This window comes from Salvelinus sp. IW2-2015, linkage group LG4q.1:29 (assembly GCF_002910315.2).
Source record: "Salvelinus sp. IW2-2015 linkage group LG4q.1:29, ASM291031v2, whole genome shotgun sequence".
Classification (NCBI taxonomy): domain Eukaryota; kingdom Metazoa; phylum Chordata; class Actinopteri; order Salmoniformes; family Salmonidae; genus Salvelinus; species Salvelinus sp. IW2-2015.
The window spans coordinates 23824066-23843135 of NC_036842.1; the positions used below are offsets into that span (position 1 = coordinate 23824066).

At 43.3% G+C, this 19070-nt stretch overlaps 3 protein-coding genes across 6 annotated transcripts in view; 1 reads left to right on the forward strand and 2 right to left on the reverse strand.

Moving 5' to 3' along the window:
• LOC111961698 (ER degradation-enhancing alpha-mannosidase-like protein 3) overlaps positions 1-6423 on the reverse strand; it is a 25329-nt gene extending 18906 nt beyond the window's left edge. Inside the window, exons 1-9 of one of the 3 annotated variants that reach the window (XM_023984160.1) lie at positions 6348-6423; positions 4922-5034; positions 4688-4733; positions 3859-3959; positions 3135-3174; positions 2718-2830; positions 2333-2486; positions 1950-2084; positions 1748-1853 (exon numbers count right to left, since the gene is read on the reverse strand). In XM_023984160.1, the coding sequence (XP_023839928.1) occupies positions 1748-1853; positions 1950-2084; positions 2333-2486; positions 2718-2830; positions 3135-3174; positions 3859-3959; positions 4688-4733; positions 4922-5016 (790 nt within the window). In that variant the 5' untranslated portion in view covers positions 5017-5034; positions 6348-6423. Of the gene's footprint in view, positions 1-1747; positions 1854-1949; positions 2085-2332; positions 2487-2717; positions 2831-3134; positions 3175-3858; positions 3960-4687; positions 4734-4921; positions 6103-6347 lie in introns of those variants that run through there. The other 2 variants (XM_023984161.1, XM_023984159.2) reach the window with 2 other exon arrangements.
• A 49-nt stretch (positions 6424-6472) lies between these two features.
• Positions 6473-16308, forward strand: LOC111961700 (protein SLC31A2). 2 transcript variants are annotated; one of them, XM_023984164.2, is made up of 4 exons: positions 6473-6649; positions 9757-9823; positions 11803-12046; positions 15048-16308. In XM_023984164.2, exons 1-4 carry the CDS (start codon positions 6644-6646, stop codon positions 15211-15213), a joined length of 483 nt encoding a protein of 160 aa, XP_023839932.1. In that variant the 5' UTR covers positions 6473-6643; the 3' UTR covers positions 15214-16308. The 2 variants fall into 2 exon arrangements, with proteins under 2 accessions (XP_023839932.1, XP_023839931.1); XM_023984163.2 differs by lacking the exon at positions 6473-6649 and adding an exon at positions 7480-7708.
• LOC111961699 (protein Niban 2) overlaps positions 16289-19070 on the reverse strand; it is a 50720-nt gene continuing 47938 nt past the window's right edge. The window contains exon 14 of the mRNA XM_023984162.2: positions 16289-19019. Coding sequence (XP_023839930.1) covers positions 18046-19019 — 974 coding nt within the window. The 3' untranslated portion in view covers positions 16289-18045. The remainder of the gene's footprint in view (positions 19020-19070) is intronic.

The window sequence follows — 19070 nt, forward strand, 5'->3', positions numbered from 1 at the left end:
CCTAACCAAAACATCAATGCCTTTCTTAAAATCAATACACAAGTATATACACTGCTCAAAATAATAAAGGGAACACTTAAACAACACAATGTAACTCCAAGTCAATCACACTTCTGTGAAATCAAACTGTCCACTTAGGAAGCAACACTGATTGACAATAAATTTCACATGCTGTTGTGCAAATGGAATAGACAAAAGGTGGAAATTATAGTCAATTAGCAAGACACCCCCAATAAAGGAGTGGTTCTGCAGGTGGTGACCACAGACCACTTCTCAGTTCCTATGCTTCCTGGCTGATGTTTTGGTCACTTTTGAATGCTGGCGTGGCTTTCATTCTAGTGGTAGCATGAGACGGAGTCTACAACCCACACAAGTGGCTCAGGTAGTGCAGCTCATCCAGGATGGACATATGCGAGCTGTGGCAAGAAGGTTTGCTGTGTCTGTCAGCGTAGTGTCCAGAGCATGGAGGCGCTACCAGGAGACAGGCCAGTACATCAGGAGACGTGGAGGAGGCCGTAGGAGGCAACAACCCAGCAGCAGGACCGCTACCTCCGCCTTTGTGCAAGGAGGAGCACTGCCAGAGCCCTGCAAAATGACCTCCAGCAGGCCACAAATGTGCATGTGTCAGCATATGGTCTCACAAGGGGTCTGAGGATCTCATCTCGGTACCTAATGGCAGTCAGGCTACCTCTGGCGAGCACATGGAGGGCTGTGCGGCCCCACAAAGAAATGCCACCCCACACCATGACTGACCCACCGCCAAACCGGTCATGTTGGAGAATGTTGCAGGCAGCAGAACGTTCTCCACGGCGTCTCCAGACTCTGTCACGTCTGTCACATGTGCTCAGTGTGAACCTGCTTTCATCTGTGAAGAGCACAGGGCGCCAGTGGCGAATTTGCCAATCTTGGTGTGCTCTGGCAAATGCCAAACGTCCTGCACGGTGTTGGGCTGTAAGCACAACCCCCACCTGTGGACGTCGGGCCTCATACCACCCTCATGGAGTCTGTTTCTGACCGTTTGAGCAGACACATGCACATTTATGCCTGCTGGAGGTCATTTTGCAGGGGCTCTGGCAGTGCTCCTCCTTGCACAAAGGCGGAGGTAGCGGTCCTGCTGCTGGGTTGTTGCCCTCCTACGGCCTCCTCCACGTCTCCTGATGTACTGGTCTGTCTCCTGGTAGAGCCTCCATGCTCTGGACACTACGCTGACAGACACAGCAAACCTTCTTGCCACAGCTCGCATTGATGTGCCATCCTGGATGAGCTGCACTACCTGAGCCACTGTGTGGGTTGATCTCTCTTACACATTGGTGCAACGACAGTGCTTTTTTCGCGAATGCGCTTGTTAAATCACCCGTTTGGCAAAGTAGGCTGTGATTCAATGATAAATTAACAGGCACCGAATCGATTATATGCAACGCAGGACAAGCTAGATAAACTAGTAAGATCATCAACCATGTATAGTTAACTAGTGATTATGTCAAGATTGATTGTTTTTTATAAGATACGTTTAATGCTACCTAGCACCTTACCTTGGCTCCTTGCTGCACTCGCATAACAGGTAGTCAGCCTGCCACGCAGTCTCCTCATGGAGTGCAATGTAATCGGCCATGACCGGTGTCCAAAAATGCAGATTACCGATTGTTATGAAAACTTGAAATGGGCCCTAATTAATCGGCCATTCTGATTAATCGGTCGACCTCTATTTCTGCATGGTTGAGTGTGTGACAGTGGATCTTTGGCTCACCCCTGCGGACCCAGTCTCCATTGTGGATATTGATGACGGTGCCCACGAGGTCACTTCCTCGCTGTCTCTTCTCCCACAGGACGTCCAATGCTTTCCTAGCATGCTCCTGTGGGACACAGAAACACAGGGATATTATATTCATGCACACTGGCCAATAAATACAAAACAACACTATCGATTATTACTGGAATTACTTATGTACCTCGAACACAGCCTCCCCAGACAGCCGACTGAGAGCAGCAAACTCCAGAATCATGGTCCCTGCACAGGCTGTACAGGTGTCCGACTCAGTGCCTGTGCGTGACAGGGGGTTAAGGACCCCATACCTCAGGTTTACCTGGAAACAAACAGACAAGAAGTAAGTATATTGAATGTACTACATGTATATTGTCAGATAGTAATAAGACTACAAAGCCATCTTGAATCACTTTTAATCCTCTATTCATATTTGACTGGACAGTCCGGTCAGACCTGAATCTGGTACTTTTCCGTTCATGTGACATTGTGGAAGTTCTGATAAACAACGTTTTTCACCCAGGGATCCTGAAAAAAACAGAAGCGTGGAGACTGAGTGAGGTGTGTTACCCTGGGGTAGGGAAGGCCACTGGTAGTGTTGAAGGCAGGCAGCAGTCTGTGGCCCAGCTCCTTGGCCATGTGGAGCAGCTCATCTCTGTACCACTGCATCCTCTCCCCCCGCTGACGGAGCATGTCAGCCATCACATGCGCCCCCAGCAAGCCTCTGTAGGGAGAGCAAGATGATGGTGTGGTGAGCAAGATGATGGTGTGGTGAGCATGTGGCAATGCCCAGACAATTTCCCATTCATCTCAATATAAAAATACTGACAGCCCTATATTATGAAGTCATATAGTTATTTTATCATAAAGTCAATAAGACATTTGGACCAGTATCGTACACAATCTTGGTGAAGCTCTGTGTAGGAGTGAGACAATGCATTGCATAGGTTCGTACCCCAGGACTCGGATGTTGGTCTCAAACACAGACACCACCACATCATTGTCCAGCCTGACATCCCTCAAAGTCCTCCTAACTGCATCCTCAAATTCATCCAGCTTGTTCAACACCTGGACATATATACAAGACAAATGCGTTAATAGGGTAATTGAAAGAATAAATAAGTGTTTCATTACTTAGGCAAAAAAAGACTTACATAAAAACACATAGCTATTTGAATAATTCCTGTGAATTACGAGATTTCAATGATTTTTTGCTCAGGTTTCCAGAACCGTAAGAAGGACTATCCATTTAATATATACTGCCATTGACTGTATGTGTGTGTGGCTCTGAGGGGTTTCAGGACAATGGATCCCATTTGCTCATTGATTTCTCTATAAACTTACAGCCAGACAGACAGGATAAGACACTCACCACTAAAGTATCCAGGGTGTCGACCAGTGTGAGGGAGAACCTAAGAGAGAAAACAGGGCTATATTCATTAAGGAAAGGGGGATACCTCGTCAGTTGTACAACTGAATGCATTCAAAATATACCTTTGAAATGTGTCTTCCGCATTTAACCCAACCCCTCTGAATCAGAGCACACCATAGCAAATGTTTTGCAACAGTTTCAGTCATTTTCTTCCATTTGGTGCTTAATACATATGACCCAGGTCAGGAGGATGGCGCACAGCAGAGGAACTGGATCCTGCGCCATGTCAGCTTCACCATGTAGTCTCATCGTCTATTGTGCTTCCAGGTTAAGTGTGTTTTACAAGGTCTTAAGGAAGAATCAGAGAGAGGTCGGATTCCCTTAAGAGATGTGTTCCTTCCTTGTATTTTTATAATAGGCTAGGTTTTCCCCACATGATTTCACAACACACCTCAATTAATTTCCTTTTCCTATGAAAATTACATATTGAAAAACATGGGACATCTTTCTCTACCTAGCCCCCGTCCCTCCATCAGTGCAGGGGATGACATAACAGACACATAATGAATCCATTGTGAGACTGAGTTGGCTGAGTGGCTGTCTCTATACATCAAGAGACCCCTTTGAGTACAAAAGTAAGCCGATAAACAGCTAAAATCACCACAAAGGCTAAACTCAGAAAAACCACATGTTGTGAGGAGGCTTTCCGTGCAGTTATACTCACTTCCCCAGAGAGTCATCGATGTCTCCCCTGTTGGGCTCCAGGCCACGCACTCTCCCCCTGCAGCTCAGAGGCATCAGCTCATCTGCAGGGTACGCATATTTCTGTGGCAGAATCAGGGCACGGGGCTACAGTCAGGGTACGGTACACATACTCAATAGGAGGAACATTTGGTCAAATGTTTGAACCAGCGGAGGTTGCTGAGGGGAGGATGGCTCATAGTAATGGCTTGAATGCAGTCAATGGAACGGTATCAACCAATGGAAACAACATTTGATACCATTCCATACCAGCCATTATTATGAGCCGTTCTCCCCTCAGCAGCCTCCACTGGTTTGAACTTAGAAGTATAGGCAGAGTGTGTGGCACACAGTCAAGTTAGAGAGGCTGGTTTGAGCAGTAACATAATATCAACTAGGGCCGGGACGATACCAGTATTGCGATATTTGTTAGTATCGTGGCAAGGAAACAAAACACCAAGCGGATTTGACTTCTTCAGGGAAACAGCCATAATGTTGGAAACAAACAGCATTATGATGTCATCCAGAGTCACATTTATATATTTTCCAAGCTCTAGTACACAATATTTAACATAACATTAAAGGACCAAAAAGTTCTCTGCTTTGTGTTATCATTTTGCCATGAAAAAAATATTGCGGTACTGGTATTATCACAGCCCTAACATCAACCATAACGAAACCGTAAACAGCAGCATGCCCTGGCCTGCGACATGGTCAGTAATACAGATGGACAACAATAGCTACGGGTTGAAACATCCAACTTTGCTCAGTGTAGTTGAAAGTGGCAATTATGTGGTCAGACACAGACTTACCATATAGCTGCCATAGGCATGATCAAACATCTCAACAATCTGGTCCCTGTAACAGAAAGAAATATACAAAATCAACATCACCAAGTCATTTCTAACAGACAAGTGGACGGATAGATAGTGATGGTGTGTTTAATGATTTAGTCCCTTCATCTTTATAGTATGGACTTTGCCACTCAGTAGAGGTGGGCATTGGGTAATACTGGAGTGTGTGATCATACACGGTTGTTATCTCACCTGATTTTGGTCTTTTCTTCAGGTAACATGGTCAGACCTTCTTGGCCGTTGGCCCAGCTAAGAAGGCTTGTGAGGAGTAGGGCTATTAGCATCATGGAAATGCCAGGAGAATCCTGTGGCGAGCAAAACAGTTTTTCTCCCATTTAATCTCTGACAGGTCTGTACACAAGTAGGTGTTCCTGTGCTCTCAATGACGCCCCAGAAATATCAAATAATCCAATGCATTTCCTCTGCATGGTGTGGCCTCATGGACAAGCACCAAGAGTTCATAAAGTTGACAACTGGCTGTCTCCACTACAGTTGATGGTTTTAGCTGTCAAGCTAGTTGTCAAAATGGCTAATTGACAACAATGTCACATTAACCCATACCTTACAAGAAAGGATTGCAGTTTTGAAACGGCAGTAAACGTGCAGTAGACTGTGGTATTTTGGACGCAGTAACTGCAGAATAATACAGTGCAGTCACTGTAACAGTAGTTACACTGCAAAATCACTGCAGTTAAAAAAAAAAATTGGACGCAGTATTTGCAGAATACTGCAGTTATATAGCACTTTAACTGCAGTTATACTGCAATGTTTTTTTCGTAAGGGATAGCAACTGTCAACAACTAACAGGTTACTTGATATGTACACAATGACAAGGCATGTTACCCCTGGCAGCTAAGGATAATTAATTAACTAGCTGGCTTAACAAGTGAACCAGTTGACATCTGTACAGTTGACGTGTACCTAGCCAACTTGCTAGCTAGCTAGTAGCTATGTCCATATACTTCGAATCACACACGAAGCTCCTCGTGTTCACTACTAGTGTGATTTCCGAGTCTATGATCAGGTGTATACTCCAAAGAACAGGGAGGATCTCCATTAGGTTAGCTTGCTTGCTGGCTAGTAGCTAGTTAGCTAGCTAATTAACAAACAAGACTGAACGCCGGTGGTGATGTCTTCTTTCGTATTGCAACACAAATATCCCTATTCTTCCGTGTCAGTCCCAGTCTCACAAATAACGCCGTGTCTCCCGACCCAAAAAGGGTATTTCAACCAAACCGTCGATGAAACCCCAGCGAGAAAACTATTTTCGAAAATCAGACTGTGCTCAGTTTCTTTGGTGCTTCTTTAGCTAGCTAACGTTACTTTACTAGCTAGCTACTCAACAACCCTTGACAAGCTGGCGACTGAGAGTGCCTCTTCATTCTATTGGTTAAGGCGGCGGAAGTAAAATGAAAACATTATTACATTTGTATCACGATAAAATGGCGAGTGATATTGTTTTATAAAGTTACATTCTTATTAGTTATGGGCATAATATTGAATTACAATGTATCCGATCCGTACTTTTTAACTTGAAGAAACATGAATTCCTCCAGTCTTTTAAAACAACACTGCAATGTACCTATCTTTTTATATATGCATTATTACTTGATTATACCTGAAATGTAGTGTATATACAGATACTGCATACGCATAGTTGCCTCCAGCACGTAATTGTATAATGGACACGAGACTCCAATTACCATCTGCCCTTGCGATATTTAAACGTCACATGGGGGCGGGCTCATGCTGTTGATGGTAGCCTACATCCCTGCGATCAAAACAAGGATAAGTGGAACGCAGCTAAATTACTGCAAAAAAATGTCTGCAGTTCGCTGTCTTCTGTGATGGGGAGTCGAATGACCCGAGGATTCCCCCATAAAATTCTTATTCGTCTGCTAAAGTTGATCAATCATGTCTGTAAGTAGTTTCTTAGCCTAGCCTTCTATGTGTTGCCTTTGAAATACATATTTTTTAAAGGAACTCAGCCCGGCTTTAAATTTACTCTTGAAAGTTGCAATAGTAGAATGCACAAGGTGCAATTTCGAAATTGGGTAGTGCATCATCAGTTCCTCTTGTCATGTTAGTCATTGCATACCTTGGAGAGCTATTTATACTAGCCCATGTCAGCTAACGTTCTTTAATATTTTTTTTGCCCATAGATATTGTTGTAGTCACTCAAATATAACATGAATACACATTAGACATGGCAAAATGTATAGAATTGCCATAAAATTAGCTTTAAAACTGCAAAATGTTCTTTGCACCCTGTGACAAGATGTGTAGAATTGCAGAAAATAAGGTTTAAACCTGCAAAATTCTCTCCACCAACAAGAGGGGTGTGAACAGTTTATGTCATGAACAGTGCTTGGAAAAGTTAGAGTCCATCCTCCCCCGAGTTAAGAAAATATAATTTTCATAGTCATGGCATGCTTTGTGAATGAATGAAGGTGTGGATTATTCTCCATCCACCCGAGCTATTGAAGATTTTAAAGCCAGAATAAAAAAATTAAATACATTTCAAAAACAAAAAAAGCTGTGGATTTTTGTCCATCCTCCCCGATTCAGAATATATCATTATCATAGTCATGGCACACTTTGTGTAAGAACTATCGAATATTAAAATCCGAACTCGTATTGATTAAAAAATAAATAAATTGAGGTTTGGATTATTCTCCATCCACCCGATTCAGAATATACCGTCTTCATAGTCATGGCATGCTTGTTTCAATAGCGAGTCACGAGAGGGAACCGAATATCCTGTTTAAAACGAATTGTACCTCGTAATTAAACCGTCTGATATTAGCTCATGAGGGAAGGCTGGGCTGTTTTTCAATAGTAGCTGTGTCAGTGAAAGCAGCATCTGTTTGCTCCAAGCATTACGTGGCCTCTGTCATTAATTGCCACAAACGATTTGGTATATTGGATTAGATTGGAAGACAGAGACACCCTTTAAAAAAAATGCAAAACCTGACAAAGGTAGGTAGAGGGGCAGGTAAGGAAAGGTTTTGAGATTTTACGGGGCCGTTTCCCCAAAAGTATCTTAGGTTCCAACGATGAACGTAGCCTTAAGTAAGAGCATCGTTAACCGTTGTTACTAAAGTTTCTCTTGAAAACGCTGGTTATTTAACGATTGCCTCAAACCAGTCCACTCGTAAACTGCTACATCGTTAGATGCTTTTTTGCCTTTCTGTGTCACATACACAGATCTCCGCTAAACACAAAATCAAGATTGTTCTGTCTTTCTGTGACATTAGATACAGTCTTTCTGTGACATTAGATACAGTATGTTTCCATTAACTTGTCCAGGGGTTTCTTGTCGACATTAAGAAAGTTTGCATGGAACATTGATGCGACAATTGCCTGCTAGGATGCGTTTACATGTAACTATCTTGAAGATAAAAACAGCTGGGTGTAGTGACGTCACACCAAAAAAAATAATATATACATTTTCACCAAACCTACGGTGTCGAATAAAAAGTGTTTCCATTACCCATTCAGGCAAATTGCACATTAATATATTGGCGACAGCCTGTAATGACCTCCCACCTATCGGTTTCATGGCTCAGGTAGCCCGCGAAAGCCAGCAAATATTTGCCACTTTCTAATAATTATATGCCAATGTATCCCCACGGTTCGTGCCATGGTGAAACTTGCAGTTTGACAAAAGAAAAATACACTCCTGTCGATTGGATAAAAATGTTGATCTTTAGAACATTTCTGCTGTAGACTCTGTCATTTCCATGACACATTTCCCAATTTATTTATGCCAAATTAACCTGGGTCAATGGAAACCTGCCTAGAAACTAAAAATACAAAATTGCAAGGATATAAAAGGATATAAAACCGAGAACTGTATTAAAATATAAATACAGTATAGGCCACATAGACCTATATATTTCAATGACAACATATTTCAATAGTTTTATGTAGCTATTTGTAAGTTTTTGTCTTTAGGCAAATGTTTTGCCTCAATATATTTCATGATGTGTAACGTGCAGAATGATGTGCCAAATCTTGATTTAGTTTATTATTATTATTATTATTTAAAATTTAACTCGGCAAGCCAGTTAAGAACAAATTCTTATTTACAATGACAACCTACACCGGCCAAACCCTAACCCGGACTTCGCTGGGCCAATTGTACACTGCCCTATGGGACTCTCAATCACGGCCGGTTGTGATACAGCCTGGAATCGAACCAGGGTCTGTAGTGACGCCTCTAACACTGAGATGCAGTGCCTTAGACCACTGCACCACTCGGGAGCCCAAAAAATGTTGTGCATTATTATAGGATATGCATTAGAATATGCCGCCTCAATATTTGATATCTCTCTAGATGATTCGTTGTCACTATTGTGGAATAATTTGAATGTTAAGGTAAGATTTAAAAGGGAGAATGCTGATCCGAGAGCAGTGCTTCCGTTCTTTCGATCCTATCAGTATCGACACATGCCTCTACGATTAACTTAACAAACGTTGTCTCTGCTTGGTGTGTTGGGAAATGCATGTTACATCTTGGGCCGTTGTAGGAAAGAAAGATGCATCATAAACCACTCGTAAACCTAAATTCCAGATCTATGCATCAGGAAACCGGGCCCAACTTCTGTATACTTCCCCAAGATGTAGAGAGAATGAGTTTGATTTCCTCTTACCAGAGCTACAGCTAATTGCTTTCACGTGGTATAATAATGAAGTCCACATCATGGCCTCACATACAGTACATTCTTTATTGTGCATGATCAGCTCCTATGATCAGTCATTCCAATGGAGGACTATTGGACAGGTGCCATATTAACAGTGCTGCATCTGTCTGGCAGAGTTTGGGTAACACCAACAAAGCACATTCCTGCGTTGTCATTATCTACCTGACTAAACAAAAAATATTTTGTACATTTTATATATTGGATATTTGTTGATGTAAGTATTGGTTAAGGATTTGCTGCACAGGTCCCAGATCTGGTCTGCTGCCTTGGAGTATATTGCTGTTCTTTATTGTAATTATATGGCTCTCTTTTCTCATACAGATGACCTTCGAGGCAGGGAGTAGAGTGAAGCTGCTGTTTGACTTCTGGGATGTGCAGGGACCCGCAGGTAGGCTAACATTGATGACAGGCCTGTGCCCTCAGGATAATCTACACAGTAAATCATATAGTTCAGAACCTGTTTGTCTGGCAGTCAAAGTGCAGTATAACTGCAGTATGCTGCAAATACTGCGTCCAAAATAACACTGTTTTTTTACTGCAGTAGTTTTGCAGTATAACTGCATAGTGTTTCAGGTACAACAAATTAACTTCTTGCAAATGAGATATTTTAGATCTGTTTCAATAGGGCCCCAAGTGATGGATGTACTGATTTCTTACATTCTTAGATTAGGTCACTGTTGTAGTCTGTACAGTACTATGTACAGTTGAAGTCGGAAGTTTATATACACTTAGGTTGTAGTCATTAAAACTCGTTTTTCAACCACTCCACACATTTCTTGTTAACAAACTATAGTTTTGGCAAGTTGGTTAGGACATCTACTTTGTGCATGACACAAGTCATTTTTCCAACAATTTTTTACAGACAGATTATTTCACTTTTATAATTCACTGAATCACAATTCCAGTGTGTCAGAAGTTTACATACGCTAAGTTGACTGTGCCTTTAAACAGCTTGGAAAATTCCTGAAAATTGTCATGGCTTTAGGAGCTTCTGATAGGCTAATTGACATAATTTGAGTCAATTGGAGGTGTACCTGTGTATGTATTTCAAGGCCTACCTTCAAACTGTGTCTCTTTGCTTGACATCATGGGAAAATCAAAAGAAATCAGCCACGACCTTAGAAAAAAAATGTAGACCTCCACAAGTCTGGTTTATCCAGTATTAACACGATGGGACCACGCAGCCGTCATACCGCTCAGGAAGGAGATGCGTTCTGTCTCCTAGAGATTAACGTACTTTGGTGCAAAAAGTGCACCAATCCCAGAACAACAGCAAAGGACCTTGTGAAGATGCTGGAGGAAACAGGTACAAAAGTATCTCTATCTACAGTAAAACGAGTCCTATATCGACATAACCTAAAAGGCCGCTCAGCAAGGAAGAAGCCACTGCTACAAAACCACCATAAAAAAGCCAGACTACGGTTTGCAACTGCACATGGGGACAAAGATCGTACTTTTTGGAGAAATGTCCACTGGTCTGGTGATACAAAAATAGAACTGTTTGGCAATAATGACCATCGTTCTGTTTGGAGGAAAAACGGGGGAGGCTTGCAAGCCGAAGTACACCATCCCAACCGTGACGCATGGGGGTGGCAGCATCATGTTGTGGGGGTGCTTTGCTGCAGGAGGGACTGGTGCACTTCACAAAATAGAAGGCATCATGAGGGAGGACAATTATGTGGATATATTGAAGCAACATCTCAAGACATTAGTCAGGAAGTTAAAGCTTGGTCGCAAATGGGTCTTCCAAATGGACAATGACCCCAAGCATACTTCCAAAGTTGTGGCAAAATGGCTTAAGCACAACAAAGTCAAGGTATTGGAGTGGCCATCCCAACGCCCTGACCTCAATCCTATATAAAATTTACCCCAAATTTGTAGACAGAACTGAAAAAGCGTATGCGAGCAAGTAGGCCTACAAACCTGACTCCGTTACACCAGCTCTGTCCGGAGGAATGGGCCAAAATTCCCCCAACTTATTGTGGGACGCTTGTGGAAGGCTACCCAAAACGTTTGACCCAAGTTAAACAATTTAAAGGCAATGCTACCAAAGACTAATTGAGTGTATGTAAACTTGTGACCCACTGGGAATGTGATGAAAGAAATAAAAGCTGAAATAAATAATTCTCTACTATTATTCTGACATTTCACATTCTTAAAATAAAGTGGTGATCCTAACTGACCTAAGACAGGGAATTTTTACTAGGATTAAATGTCAGGAATTGTGAAAAACTAAGTTTTAAATGTATTTGGCTAAATTGTATGTAAACTTCCAACTTCAACTGTATAGTTCCAGACCGAGCTGTGGTCACTGATGAACATTATTGCTGTCAGCCATGATAAGCTCTGTTGTCAATGTGTTTGCAGGGATGGTGCTGTCTGTGTTCGTGGTCCTCCTGTTGACAGTGTTCTACGAGCTGCTGAAGGTGTGGAAGGACCAGCTGGGAAAGCCCTTAAAGCAGCCCACTCAGCCAGCCTTCCCACTGCCCTTCCCCCCTCCCCTCCACTCCTCAGACTGCCAGGGAAGCAGCACTGTGTTTGCCAGTAGCCTGTCAGAGTCTTCTCTGGCCCCCATGGAACAGGCTGCTCCCACTCCCTCCCCCATGAACAGGTAGGATTCAAACAGGAGCCCATGTAGTTCTCTGTAATTAACATGTTCCAGGGATGCTGGCTTTAATCTACTGCTTCACAAATTGTCAAGAGTGCGCATGTGTAACAGTATTGCTTCCATCCATCTCCTTGCCCCAACTTGGGCTCGAACCACAGACAACAGTCACCCACAAAGCATCATTACTTATTGCTCCACAAAAGCCACGGCCCTTGCAGAGCAAGGGAAACTACTACTTCAAGGACTAAGAGCGCGTGACATCACTGATTGAAAAGAATCCACCGCTAACTAGCTAGCCATTTCACTCCCTTTCCTCCCGGAGGACCTGAGCCCTGGGACCATGCCCCAGGACTAACTGGCCTGATTACTCCTTGCTGTCCCCCAGTCCACCTGGTCGTGCTCCTACTTAAGTTTAAACTGTTGTCTGCTGCCATGGAACAGCCAGAAGAGGACTGGCCACTCCTCAGAGCCTGGTTCCTCTCTAGGTTTCTTCCTAAGTTCCTTCCTTTCTAGGGAGTTTTTCCTAGCCACAATGCTTCTAGATCTGCATTGCTTGCTGTTTGGGGTTTTAGGCTGACGTAAAAAGGGCTTTATAAATACATTTGATTGATTCACACAGGTTACACATGCACCTGGTTTCCCATGCCTACATAATGCACTGATAAATGATGAATAAATAACAGCTGATAATTAGACCCATGAGAACCTGAACTGTGCACCTCTATATAATGACTCCAGAGAGAGTACTGCAGTAGTCCCAGTTGTATTAGATAGAATGTTGTGGCCCCGTCCGCCTGTGTGGAAAACAACCTGTGGTTACCTAGGTTATCCCATTGGCTCACAGAAAAACATTGCCTGCATTCTCACTACTTAGAAAAACGTAATGTTAGGACTTCCCTCATGCCCCTTTTCATGACGGCGCTAGCAGCCACAAGAGTGCTAGCTAGCTACCAACTGAAACATTAAGCTAGCCAAAAACAACACAAACAAACGGTCTACACAGCTACAAGTAGTGAGTGGAGTTAGTTTATACTAAACAAGTTAAATGTCTTATCTGTGATGTTTTTCACACACATACAGTGGGGAGAACAAGTATTTGATACACTGCCGATTTTGCAGGTTTTCCTACTTACAAAGCATGTAGAGGTCTGTCATTTTTATCATAGGTACACTTCAACTGTGAGAGGCGGAATCTAAAACAAAAATCCAGAAAATCACATTGTATGATTTTTAAGTAATTAATTTGCATTTTATTGCATGACATAAGTATTTTGATCAACCTACCAACCAGTAAGAATTCCGGCTCTCACAGACCTGTTAGTTTTACTTTAAGAAGCCCTCCTGTTCTCCACTCATTACCTGTATTAACTGCACCTGTTTGAACTCATTACCTGTATAAAAGACACCTGTCCACACACTCAATCAAACAGACTCCAACCTCTCCACAATGGCCAAGACCAGAAAGCTGTGTAAGGACATCAGGGATAAAATTGTAGACCTGCACAAGGCTGGGATGGGCTACAGGACAATAGGCAAGCAGCTTGGTGAGAAGGCAACAACTGTTGGCGCAATTATTAGAAAATGGAAGAAGTTCAAGATGACGGTCAATCACCCTCGGTCTGGGCTCCATGCAAGATCTCACTCGTGGGGCATCAATGATCATGAGGAAGGTGAGGGATCAGCCCAGAACTACACGGCAGGACCTGGTCAATGACCTGAAGAGAGCTGGGACCACAGTCTCAAAGAAAACCATTAGTAACACATTACGCCGTCATGGATTAAAATACTGCAGCGCACGCAAGGTCCCCCGCTCAAGCCAGCGCATGTCCAGGCCCGTCTGAAGTTTGCCAATGACCATCTGGATGATCCAGAGGAGGAATGGGTGAAGGTCATGTGGTCTGATGAGAAAAAATAGAGCTTTTTGGTCTAAACTCCACTCGCCGTGTTTGGAGGAAGAAGAAGGATGAGTACAGCCCCAAGAACACCATCCAATCGTGAAGCATGGAGGTGGAAACATCATTCTTTGGGGATGCTTTTCTGCAAGGGGACAGGACGACTGCACCGTATTGAGGGGAGGATGGATGGGGCCATGTATCGGAGATCTTGGCCAACAACCTCCTTCTCTCAGTAAGACATTGAAGATGGGTCGTGGCTGGGTCTTCCAGCATGACAACGACCCGCAACACACAGCCAGGGCAACTAAGGAGTGGCTCCGTAAGAAGCATCTCAAGGTCCCGGAGTGGCCTAGCCAGTCTCCAGACCTGAACCCAATAGAAAATCTTTGAGGGAGCCGAAAGTCCGTATTGCCCAGCGCACACCGAAACCTGAAGGATCTGGAGAAGGTCTGTATGGAGGAGTGGGCCAAATCCCTGCTGCAGTGTGTGCAAACCTGGTCAAGAACTACAGGAAACGTATGATCTCTGTAATTGCAAACAAAGGTTTCTGTACTAAATATTAAGTTCTGCTTTTCTGATGTATCAAATACTTATGTCATGCAATAAAATGCTAATTAATTACTTAAAAATCATACAATGTGATTTTCTGTATTTTTGTTTTAGATTCTGTCTCTCACAGTTGAAGTGTACCTATGATAAAAATGACAGACCTCTACATGCTTTGTAAGTAGGAAAACCTGCAAAATCGGCAGTGTATCAAATACTTGTTCTCCCCACTGTAGCTATGTGTAGCCTACTTGTACACCGGGTCCCCACATTTCCCACTGAATATCCCAAAGCAACAGGGCTCTTCTAGCAGGCTACATTTCCCTACATGGAAGCATTGCAACCCGTAGGTTGGGATTTTGTTAACCTAATTACATGTACATTGAACAACAGAAGCTTTTCGGCATGTTTTGTTATTTCTGTATAACAACTTTGACAGTTGGCTCTTTTACAGTGGGGGTCAATGTTTTCCCCAATTTGTTGGTGGTGGTCGAGGGGAAATTCCTTCTTATGACCCGAATACCGACTTGGAGTATATTACTCTTCTGTCTCCTCTCCACCAGATGGCGTCTTCATGGTATCCAGACAGCCATACACATCCTGCAGGTGACTCTGGGCTACATACTGATGCTGTGTGTCATGTCCTACAACACCTGGATCTTCCTGGGGGTCATCTTGGGCTCTGTCCTGGGATACTTCATATGGTTCCCTCTACTGGGTCAAATCTAATCAAACAGCGGAATCGAAAGAGTCCTTTTCCTGGACTACAGATCTACAGGGACTAGATATCCCATACCTGTTGGTCAAAGATTTGATCTGAAGAGCATATCGTACAAACTCCCATGGTGTTTGTCATTCGGACTCTGTTGTGCACTGATGCGCAATAGATCTCCCTGTGACTGTGTCACTTATCAAGTTACCTGAAGTGGAAGGTTGTCACAGTATTTCTTCCCTACTTATACATGATCTTAAGTAAAAAGCAAGATGGAGACTTCCATATAGTGACAGATGTACACAGAGTACAGCATGGTAGATGAGTGATCAAGCACACCCATGGTACCTTTTTATCACAAAGTTTCATCAAGTTTTACATTTTGTGTTCAAGCAAGGCAACTGTTACCCTGTACTATGTACTACACATCCACAGTCATCATTTTGACCAGGGCCCGTGAGTAGCTACAGGGCTTGAGGTCAATGTTGTCAACCTGTGGTTACTTGACTTAAGGCAGGGCTGCCCAACCCTCTTCCTGGAGATCTACTGTCCTGTATGTTTTCTGTCCAACCCTAATTTAGGATATCTAATTAGTAGAATCAGGTGTGTTTAAATTAGGGTTGGAATGAAAACCAACAGGACTGTAGATCTCCAGGAAGAGGTTTGGGCAGCCCTGACCTAAGGTTTGTCATTCTACCATTTCACTCCAAGGTCAGACTTCCAGCCAGCACTATAGTCACAAGACAACATTGAGGAATTGCCACCTTGACAGCACAGAAGCATGTGATGGAGTATTGTAAACTCCATAGATACCCAATGAGCCTGACATGCAGTAACAGATTGTTCTAGTGCTCTGAAATACAGAGGAGAACAGAATCTGGGTCATGTTGCGTTTTTTAATCATTTGCAAGAAAGCCACTGTAGAGAAACCAACCATTTAGTGCCTTTTATATCCAATAAACAGATGGATATTAGCTATTTTCTGTTGAATTATCCAGTAGCCTAGTTTGAAAACATGGATGAATGCAATACTTTTTTTTATGCCCAATTAATCTATAAAGTCAACTGAAAGTAGATAACGGATTACTCATACAAGGCTTCTAAAGTGTTTTTGTTCAAAAAGTTCCTATTGAGAAATACCCATGTAGACATGTGCTTACTGTTGTTTTAGTGTAATTTTATTCTAATTATCAATAAATACCACCAACTTTAAGAATTTTCAGAAAATCGAATATGATATAATTGATTTGAAAATGCATTTTAGTCTAGAGATACAGATGAACAATAGGAAAACCATAAAATCAACTTATTTATTAATCCATACAACTATACCCAGTCATACATATAGCTAAACACAATCAATAAAAAGTTATTGCATGGAGCTTTACATATAAAATAAAGAATATAGCAGAGGCTGGTGCATTGAGCACCACACAGTATGTGTCATAAATAAGAAGGAAACAGAGGCACTGAGTGAACTAACCCTTTAAGTCATGGAGTTACATGGAAATATTTTCCTCAAGGCTACAAACTGATTAAGCCTGATTTAAGAACAATGTGCCTTGAATATACAGTGTCCATAAACATAGCATTGATAGTTTAGGAAATAATACATTTGATTTCCCTCATTTTAAAAGAGTGGGGGAAATGACTTGGTTATTTTCCCATGATTCCCTTTGTTTGGCCAGAAGAGACTGACACAGAGGCCTCTTCATGACAAGGTACATAGCCTGCTGTCAGTCATCCAGACCTCCCACACGCAGACAGCATTCTATCTCAATGAGATTCTGCTGATGCGTCACAGTCAAAAGTTATCAGCAGAGAAAGTCCCTTTAGTAACAACTGTAAGCATAATTATGACGGTGGCATTTCAGTAGCACTGTAGCCGACATGGGACCTCTAGCATCTATAATACGACTGTAGTGACTGCTACCATTTGAGCAGCTCCCCTCACACTTAAGGGTTGGACTAACATGCATAGAAAATCAGTCAGTAAGCAAGTGCCATTTCATGCTGAAGTCATGCACTGTAAAAAGATAGTGTTGAAACAATAAGGCCACTTGTGAAAATAAAAAAATGATGGTTGAAAAAGAGGCTCAACATACACTTATTCAAGACAAAATGTCTGACTGACTTAGCAACTTGTATAAAACTAATGTAAAAACATGTTAAAAAGCAGTGCTCCCAGACCCTGAATAGAATGACAGCTACATCTCTATAATGATATGTTATACACAACAATGTCCATTACAGTAGGATAACATGCCAGACTGTTTGCGTCAACCGCCTGCCTACAGTGCCCCCTACTGCTGAATAAAAGGACATGTAATGACCAGTGGGTGTGTGACTGCCCATGAACCATAGAGTTCTAACTATCTATGTCATGCATCTCTGTGAACATATCCTTAGGGCCCTTGCAGATAGGCCTCTGTAGTGTAATGTGTATCTTCTGCATCCACAATTCTCCCCACATCCCTTATCCAATTCTGACTTAAATTCCTTACTCCTTAGTGACCACACAATCTAAGGATAATGCAGCAGATACCTGCGGTTCAGTGTCACACACAAAAGCTTGAGGAATAGAGTAAAATAAAATGTAAAATTAAGAGAAATTAAACTTGAACAAACATGACTTCAGATGAGAGGTTGGAAGTCACAGTTAAATAGGCCACTGTTGTAGATGTGACTGTACGGAATATAAACCAGAAAAACAATGCTGAGGGGTCAGGAATTATCAGTTAACACAGACTAAAATGAAACGTTTTTGCTCCCTTGTCCTACCATTCAAAATCTTATATACAATTTCTGTCTTGCCTTCTGCTGTTTAGGTTACTGTAGCCTCCCCGGTCTCACTCGTTGTGCAGTGCAGTGTCTCCCGGCTCTAAAACCACCACCACCTCTCCTGGGTCGACTACAGTGTCCTCTGTTTTCAGAGCATCCATGATTGGCTGAGCTTTGCCCTCATTCAAGGCCTCATTGGTAGGCGGCTGGAAGCCGCTGTCATCATGCCCCCAGGGGCTGGAGTCAGCCAATGGCGGGGCCATCTCTGCGTCAGAGTCTACGGCACACTCAGTTATCCTCTCTCCATCCTCTTCCTGTACCGCTATCTCTATTTCCTGTATGGCGTTCTTGATGGCCGCCTCGTCTTCCTCCCCCTTGCCTTCAATAGCTGCCTCCCCCTTTTCCTGAAGCCCCCCCTCAGCTACCTGGTCTGGACTTCCTGTTTCTACCAGCTGCTCGTTAACTTCCTGTGGGTCGCGCATCCACTGTGGTGACTTCCTGTGTGTCTCCACCACGGTGGTGATGAGTGTCACCTCCTCCTCCTTCCCATCCTCCAGCGTCAGCGTCCCTGTCCCATTGGTGAGAACAGCTAAGTCCTCCTCTGAAGCCGAGACCATCATCTCCACCACCGGTTTGCTGTGGTAACAGATCTCCTGCACGCTGTCTGGAGAATCAGGCTCCTTGGGGGGGTGTGGTTCCGTGGGGGTCTCTTGCTCCTTGGGCTCCTGAGCTTTAACCTCCACCTCCTCAATCTCTCCCTCCTCGGGGATGAAGTCCACCCCCGGCACCTCCAGGCATGACTCATAGGGCAGTGGACCCATCTCGTCCAGCTGGATCATGGAGACCACTTGCCTACGCCTCCTGCTGGACTGGCCGCCTCCTCCCAGGGCCCCCTCAGGCTCCTCATTCCCACCCCTGAACTGGGTGGCCCAGTCCACCGAGGGGTTCTCCCCCAGCAGGTGGAGGTTGGGGTCGCTGTTGGTTAGGATCATGCTGTCTCTGTACAGGTTGTGTTTCTTATGGACCGCCGCCTCTTTCACAGCTGTAGGCAAACATAGAATCACTACCATGCTAACAGTTCATTTGTGTCACA